General features: G+C 41.5%; 1 protein-coding gene across 1 annotated transcript; it reads left to right on the plus strand.

Moving 5' to 3' along the window:
• Window positions 1-4,668: 4,668 nt before the first annotated feature.
• LOC130164545 (alpha-2 adrenergic receptor) lies at window positions 4,669-8,625 on the plus strand. Its single transcript, XM_056369342.1, has one exon. The coding sequence runs from the start codon at window positions 4,912-4,914 to the stop codon at window positions 6,268-6,270; it is 1,359 nt and encodes a 452-aa protein (XP_056225317.1). The 5' UTR covers window positions 4,669-4,911; the 3' UTR covers window positions 6,271-8,625.
• Window positions 8,626-8,896: the final 271 nt, after the last annotated feature.

Consider the following 8,896-nt stretch of genomic DNA (forward strand, 5'->3'; position numbering starts at 1 on the left):
ACATCCTGTGAACAAGTACAACAGGTGGACAAACAAAGTCACCTATCATGGGCCGAGCACGTTAATGCAGTTAGAAATAATAGGCCAAGGTATTGCAGTCGCAAGAAAGTGTTTTCCGTATGTACAACCTCACGGGTCAAGTTTCTATATCATTCATATTGTTTATAGTAATCTTGGTAATAGTTAGTAGTTTACTGTAATAACACACACACACCAATGACAGTGATGATGTGGTGCGCAGTCCAAGGACCAACTCGCTGAATAAAACTGTCATTTACAGAGCCACAAAAAATAAAGCATCCTTTAAAAAGAATATGCAGAGGCATTTGTTGGCAGGCTGAGTAGTAGGATGCATCACTGTGCTTTTCAATGTTTGTGTTTTGCTTCATACGAGTTGTATGATTTTTAATTGGTTTACTCCCTAAATGTACGTACAGTGTGGACTGGCTTGAATGTATTAATGTACATGTATATAATTTTGTAATGAATGTTTTTGTAATGAATGTATGTGAATCATGTGTCATGTATTGTATATGTTGGTGTTGACCCCTGAAGATCAGCTGATTGCCTTGGCTTCAGCTAATGAGGGTCCTTTAAATAAACAAACACTGACATCTTTAAGCACCAGAATAAAGATTTAGGACTGTGAAACTCTTTCACAACTGATTCTACAGCAGCAACAAGTTCACGATGATGGACAAGCATTAGTCAATCTGATCAATAAGACCATCAAATGTATGCAGGATATTTTGTGTGTTGCCAAGAGCAAAAAAAAGCTTCAAATTGCACTTTGATCCAATAGAAATGTGCATAAACTGAACTAAAAGAGAAAAAAAATACATCAATATTTGCAATACAGAGAACACTCTTGTCTTATTTAACACATTAAATCATGTTCATTTCAAAAGCTGCCTGTCCATCAGTTAACTACTGGTCAGCAATGGAGTTTATGTGTGAAGTGACTGTTCCCTGTTGGATTTGTGTGATCAGGAAGTGTGAATTTGTAATTTAACAGGTTTTAATATTTCACCTTTTTGTTCATTTAAAGAGAAGACAAAATAAATCAACTGTTGTGTATCAAACACCACATTACATATTATTTGGACAAAGCATCATTAATCGGTCCGATCTGAGACAAACATAAAGACATGCCAAGAAGCCATCGTCACGCTGGTTCACTTCTGTCAATCTAAACTAGTGATTCCCAGCGACGTGCTCCACCGGGAGAATGTGGAAAAGACTGCAGCTCAATAAATAAAAAAATTGAAAAAACAACTGAAATGATGATATGGTAAGAAAACATACGTGAAAAATATAAGAAAATATAAAATATGATGACAAAATGTGTGATGCTGGTCTTTAGTATAAGTAATACATATTAATCGTCACAAAAAACTACTAAAAACACAGTTAAAAGTTCAGTTTGGCTTGTGTTCCCTTAAAGTGAAGCTCAACCAAAGTGAGTTTCTAGTGTTACATCGTTTCATTTGAATCTTTTTTAGAGACCTGATGGAATGAAACTATTTCATTTGAAGAAATAAAGAAATAAAATGTTCATTCAGGGAATTACATTTTTTAAATCTGCCTCATTATCTTAATAATCTCATGACCCCTCGCATCTAACAACTCAAAGAGAACATTGACAATTTCAGGATGACTGTGTCTTGTTATGGAAACAATTATCGCAACAATATCCTCTGGCATATAATTAACTGCGATTGAATTAAACCAAACAGGACGTAGAAAAGCACAAGAAACAACATTAATTGAACTGAAGAAAGACGAAGGAGAAGAAGAAAATGCAAAGTATACGAGGAGATCGCGACAGCCAGTACTTACAGTAATGATACTGAGAGTCAAGACCAGAGCAGTAATTACAGCTGAAAGCAGAGGCATCATTTCCCATCATCACCGAGTTCTCTGCACAAACATCTATTGTACTTGATGGCTGTCAACTCATCTCACCCCCTGCACACTCAACACAACTTAAACCCTGCGCATCACTGCTACATGATCTTCCTCCCTGTCTCTCCTGTCCTCATACAACATTTAACACACTCGGTTCGGATGAGGAAGTACTCCACAAGAAAAGCTGCTAAAAAAACATGACACTGTGGATATATTAGAGAAGATATTGAAAGTTTTTCCGTATATGTGGGTCATATCAGGTGTCATCAATACCTCAACAATAACCCTTTTCTCCAGTGGAGTCTAGTTTTTTCTGAAGTCATTTTTTACCCCTCCTATAATAAACATAATAACAACACATTACGCATATAATCACAGAAGCCACACAAATGTCTTAATTCACTATGACCCATTAACCTCCTAAGACCCAAGCTCTATTCTTTGCTATATAGGCTGATTGGGACCTGAGAAAAATGATGTCCACATAGAACCCAAAATGTGAGGTCCACATATGTGGACGCCAGGTCCTAGGAGGTTAAAGGCTCACAACACGTCTTACATTTCCCCGCTGCATTCACATATTTGTTGTCAGTCCCAGCGCTGTAACTTCTCAGGTCTAACTCAGTTGTATTCAATCAGAAGTTAGTGGCAGACTGAATGACAAAGCCACATCGCTCCTTTGTGCCTTGTGTCTTTCAGTTTATAGAAAACTGAAGATTCTCTCATTGTGTTGACGTCAGGGTCGAAAAAAAAAAAAAGAAAAAAAAAAAACACAAAGAAGAAAAAATAAGTAGAGCTAGAAAAATGATTACTTATATGTGCTTCGTGATTTAGAAATAAATCTTCAAATGGTGCAGTACTTCATTCTCCTTCAAGAATAAAAAACAAAACTCAAAACTTTTATCCTCATATTGCAAAAACGTCATGTATTATTTAATCAAAGCTCGCGCTCTTGATCAAACGTCTGGGGTGGACGGTCTGACCATATCACAGAATTTGTGAAGTCAAAGTCGGCGCACGGAGGAGAACTTGCTATTGAGGAAGATATTTGATCACATTAAAACCAACATTTCTACATTTTCTTCCTCACATTACTGCATTAGAAGCCAAACTAATCGAATACATCTCTGTAGGATTTTTAAGGATCAAATTTAATATATTATGTCTTCTCAAATTCTCTCATGGAGAAGCTTGAATAAAAAAAAACATCTCTGAATGATGAATGCTGTTCATAGAGAGGCAGGGATCGGGACAAATCCTCCATTTTTAATTTATTCAAATAAATACTTACATACCTGAATGTACACACACTTTAAAGTCACTGGATACGATTCTCAGCTTCTTCACCCGAGATCTTTTGTGACCGCGGCGTCCGTCCACACACACACACACACACACACACACACACACACACACACACACACGCTTCATGTATAATCTGTGATGTATACGTTGAGGGCTGCAGCTCTGCAATGTGTATGTATAAATATATACAGTGTGTGTCTGCTCACTGTTGCACTGTTTCTCGTCCTGTCATGGGTGATGTGTGCTGCGCTATATCTTTTAAAATAGAGCGGTGAGCTGTGGGAAGCATGCGTTCATGCGTCCAAGACAAAAAAGCCATTTGAGAGAGGAGAAAATCGTCATCTTCATCTTCGCTCTATAGTTACCAGGAGAGTCTAGATGCCATTTAGAAAATGTCTGTTAAGAATCAAATGTAAAATACAACAATTTTCACTGTTAGCCAAGTTCTGAACCTTGCAGGGTAGAAATTATAATGATCAGAGCCTCTTAGTTTTAAAAAAATGGAGGAAAACATTTATTATGAGAAAGATATTTACCTGATAAGCAGTATTACATAACAGAAAAGTTCTGCTCCTGTCCAATAAAAATCAGCTCCACCTGAGGGGCCCATGTCTCGATAACAGCTCTAACAGAGACATTACAACACTGACATCAGCAGGCATCGCTTTGATTCTGCTAACACATCACAGCTATGCATAGCCATCTGCAGCTATACTGTGTGTGTGTGTGTGTGTGTGTGTGTGTGTGTGTGTGTGTGTGTGTGTACAAGCATTGTAAAGAATGAAAGTGTGTGTGAGGCGTACAGAGGAGGTGAAACGCAGCGGACTGTTGAAAATCCAATCGGTCTTCTGTACCTGATTTACACAGCGGTGTGTCTGGATGAGCGACCTGCCTCTCAGCTGATGAGCTCAACTCCAAAATCCCAAACAAGCACCTCACATCTTTAACTTCCGTCAACCCTCAACCCCCCCACACTCACTCTTCCTTCCTCAACACTGCTCCCACATCAAGACTCAACCCCATAGATCAGATCCTGCACGAGTCTGTGAGCTTCTTGGTCACATATTTCCGTTTTAACTCACATCGCCTTATATAAGTTGTTTGGCCTAGACCATCTCGCTCACAGCAGTAAAAGGCTTCATTGTGAGTGCAGCTAAATGTTGCCTGCACATTCATTTCCAGCCCTCTCCCTCATACTGAGTCATTACAATTGGTGATGTGTTCATTTTGTGAGCTTTATTTAGGGCTGCAACACCCAAAAACAACAGTTTATCGCTAATAGTTTTAACACTGAGAAATGCAGGCTTGTCAATAGCCTCATCATATTCCCACAAAAATCAGAATAATGCTGTGTGACGGGGGCGGGGCAGCAGTGGGTGAGTTTTATGAGAACAACACATGGGGCATCATCAGGAGCGAGAGCGCACCATGCTGAGGGAGGGAGAGCTGCGGCTGGACGCCACTCAACTCCTGACAAACAGGAGATGAGGAGACTGTTTCAGACTGCATGGGAGATGATTTTGTATATAAGTAACTTATCTTGATCAACAGGCGGCAGAAAACCTGCACACACTCCGTGAAGTCTGGAGTCTGTTCATGCGCGCCTATCCATGTCGTCAGATTTGTAAATTGGCCGCGGTGCCGTGCGTTTTTCCTTTTGATGGACTCTTCAGTCTATAGAAGAGTGGATGTGAATTCATGCCAACACTCAACCGGTCCAGGATATGTGTGTATAACGCGCACATAGTCGGGATGGAATCGTTCAACGCCAGCGGAATGGACGCGTTCACGGTGATCCATCTGAATTCCTCCTGGAGCCTGGACAGTGGATATTCTCTAGCAGCGATAGCCAGCATTGCTGCGCTTGTAAGTTTCCTCATTGTCTTTACGGTTGTTGGAAATATTCTGGTGGTTATTGCTGTGTTAACGAGCCGGGCGCTGAAAGCCCCCCAGAACCTCTTTCTAGTGTCTCTGGCCACCGCGGACATCCTGGTCGCCACTTTGGTGATGCCGTTTTCCCTGGCGAACGAACTCATGGGCTACTGGTATTTCGGGAAAGTTTGGTGCGGTATTTATTTGGCTTTGGATGTTTTGTTCTGCACTTCGTCTATTGTGCATCTGTGCGCAATAAGCCTGGACCGGTACTGGTCCGTTACGCAGGCTGTAGAGTACAACCTGAAGCGGACTCCTAAGCGCGTCAAGTGCATCATCTTAATTGTGTGGCTTATATCTGCTTTCATCTCATCTCCGCCGCTCATATCTATTGACAGCAACAACGACACCAGCTCTCAGCCTCAGTGCGAGCTGAATGATGACACTTGGTACATCCTCTCCTCCAGCATCGCCTCCTTCTTCGCTCCCTGTTTAATCATGATCCTGGTGTATATCAGAATATACCAAGTGGCCAAAACCAGAACCAGAGGCATGTCGGGAAAAAATCCCAGGCCAGATGGTGTTACACAAACTGAGAATGGACTGAGCAAAGCCACCTCCCCTTTCCACGGGGAGAGAGAGAACGGTCACTGTCAGTGCCCGCCTACGCCCAGCCAACGCACCATCACCATCGGGGCACAGACTGAGGATGCTGACATGGAGGAGAGCTCCTCCTCAGAGGGCAAAGGTCACAAAGCCCATCAGCAGCAGGATTCTCAGAGAGCCAAGAGGGCCAGCCAAAAGAAAAGCTCCCTCTCCAAACACTCCACCCGCATCTCTAGAGTTAGTAACAAATCCATGGACCTCTTTGCCTCCAGGAGGAAACGTCGCCGGAGCTCCTTGGCCAGGAAAAAGGTCTCTCAAGCCAGGGAGAAGAGGTTTACATTCGTCCTGGCTGTGGTCATGGGGGTTTTCGTTGTGTGCTGGTTCCCCTTTTTCTTTAGCTACAGCCTGTACGGTGTGTGCAGGGACTCCTGTAAGATCCCTGACCCACTCTTTAAATTCTTCTTCTGGATTGGCTACTGTAACAGCTCCCTGAACCCCGCCATCTACACCATCTTCAACCGGGACTTCAGACGAGCCTTCCACAAGATCCTCTGCAAGTCGTGGAAGAAGTCCTTTTAGATCTAAAGCAGAGCTGCTGCACCGTGACAATCTTAAAGGGAATATCAAAGCGAATTTTAAAACAAAAAACAACAAAAAAAAAAAACAGAAGCCCGTTTCGTCTGTCACTGCCACTTGTTACGTCACATTGTCCTGTTGTAATTCAGTCATGGCAGCGCGCACCCTGATCCACCCACTGGGTGAAGCTTCAAGATGAAGTATGTTTCCACCACAGGCTTCTTACAGGCTTTCCCGATCGGATTAGTGAGCTCCACATTTCTTTTATTCCTACTGAAGTGTGCTTTAATGCTTTATAGTGCATCATCATCATGAATCAACCTCTCTATAACTTCCACTCAAGCTGCACACATGGCTGACTTTACCTGCTAGAGGGCCCCAGGGGCAAAAACAAGCTCCAGTACCCCCTCAACCACCTCGCTTCAGTTTCTCCCACTCTCTCTGCAATGTGTACAATTTTTTCCTTTTTTTGTGCTAGAATAACTAGCTAGAACTACTTGGCCACAGATTTGCTGTGTGATAATTTGATTTACATAATTAACTTAAAACATATATGCACGATATTGAGTAAATGACATTTTTAAAACGATTTTTTTTTTGACACAGGGATTCTATTTCTTCTAATCTTTTACATGAAAAATTTGATACGACTAATGTCTGCACTGTAAATATGTAGGTAGAGCACAAATATGTAGCCAGCGGGTTAGCTTAGCTTAGCATAAAGACTGGAAGCAGAGAAAAAGTAAGTCAGTGAGCCCATCTTTGTCTTAAGGTAACAAAATCTACCTCATGGCACCTGTAACACTCATTAATTAGCATCTTACTCTCATCTTTTACAATCTGTACAAAAACCGAAGTGTAAAAACAACAATTCGATGTTCTACAGGGGACAGTATGCTGGTCTTGGATGAGACTGGTTGCTAGGCAACCCGGGGGAAAACCATCACCCTGTGTTGTGCCATCAGGACAAGGAAGGCAAGCAGTGCTTGACCAGCTAAAATAGACATGAATTATCTCAAAGCAGCGTTCTGTCCCATAGAGGATGGGAGGGTTGATCTGCATATTGAGGCAAGAAAATACAGGATTCTGTATTGTCACAGGAGTGCGTCATTGTCAGTGAATGGAAAATATTTTGAGAACCACCACACCACATTAGTGTTTTTTTTAGATACTTTTCCTATGCGCTGCATATTTGCTATTTTTAGTGTCAGTTTAAAGGAATAATCCTAATACTTGCTCAGCCAGGAAGGAGAGCAGAAAGGTGAAGATGTCCAGGCAGAGTGCAGCAAAATGCAGGAGAGACATTCAGCACAAAATCATGAGACAGGACAGGCCCTGAATTTAAGAGAGACTGGCTCCTACTGCTGTGCTGAAAAGGTCTGATGTAGTCTGGTCCATTTTTCTCACATCTGTAAAAGTCACTGCACGCCACTGCCATCATCCAGTCTGCATGCTAAGCTAAAACTGGCTGCAGGCTGCAGCTACATATTTACAGTGCAGACATGAGGATGCTGTTGATCTTCTCATCTCACTTGCAGCAAGAAAGCTTAAAGGACTTTTTCCCGGAAATGTCCAACTATTCCTTAAGATTGTGTCATAAGGAACGTCCTGCCTCGAGGCCCTTATTTCGGTGTTGTGCTTCGGTTCTGCATGTTTGTAAAAAAACGAAACAAAAAACGTTTCAATTCAATAAGCACAAACCAGTTCGGTTCACACAGTAAGTCTGGAGCCTGGAGCAGTTTAACCACAGTAATTTTCACTTTTCAAAGTGTTTCATTTAAATAACTTGTAAAGGCCTGAAAGGCTCAAACTTTTTGATTCTCTCTCACGACCCCCCTGGTTTATCTTAGGAGCTCTTTGAGGAGCCAAACGACTTACTCTAAATGCAACCTTTTTCTTTCTTTTTCTTCTTGTATGCTTGCCATGATGTTGTTGGCCATGTCAGCTTTTACATTCTCTGCTGTAAACAGACTAACACGGTCCGAATGACAGGAATAACAATAGCTGTGTTCTGCATGTACCTGGATTCTGAGTGTATCCGTGCATAACATGGCTGACAAATGGCAAAGCACAACAGCAGACTGACTCATCAGAGTCCTGGTCTTACTGGACCTTAAAGCTTCGAGAAGGCACTGAGAAGGGCTGACGCTGCAGACTAAGCTACATTTTCTTTATGATGTGCGAAACAGGTCATTATTTTAAACTACTGAGTATTTAAGTTCAAATCCATTTATTTTTCAAGAAACTACCTCTGTTTTTTGTTTGTTTATTTTTTGCTGTTTTTGGATTTATATTTTGCAAAGTGCAGTACACATCTTTCCTCTGCTTAAGCTGTCTGCTGTCATGCAAAAATAAAAGAGAAAATAAAAAGTCCTATGTCATCTGCTGATGTGGTGTTACAACATGGAGCCCCATTGATGGTTACGCATGCATGCTTTAGTAGCCATTATACAGTAATTATTGTTTTGTTTTTAATTGTCAAACGGTTACAGAGGCAGAGGGTGTGCACAGCTTTAAATCACAAACCAAAATACCTTTTCTGTAATCTGGTAATATGTGACATTTCCACTGATTATAAATTCATTGTCAAATGTTGACACCCCTGGAATATTCACGTACAGTTGTGTCT

The sequence above is a fragment of the Seriola aureovittata genome, chromosome 23 (assembly GCF_021018895.1).
Source record: "Seriola aureovittata isolate HTS-2021-v1 ecotype China chromosome 23, ASM2101889v1, whole genome shotgun sequence".
Taxonomy (NCBI): Eukaryota; Metazoa; Chordata; class Actinopteri; order Carangiformes; family Carangidae; genus Seriola; species Seriola aureovittata.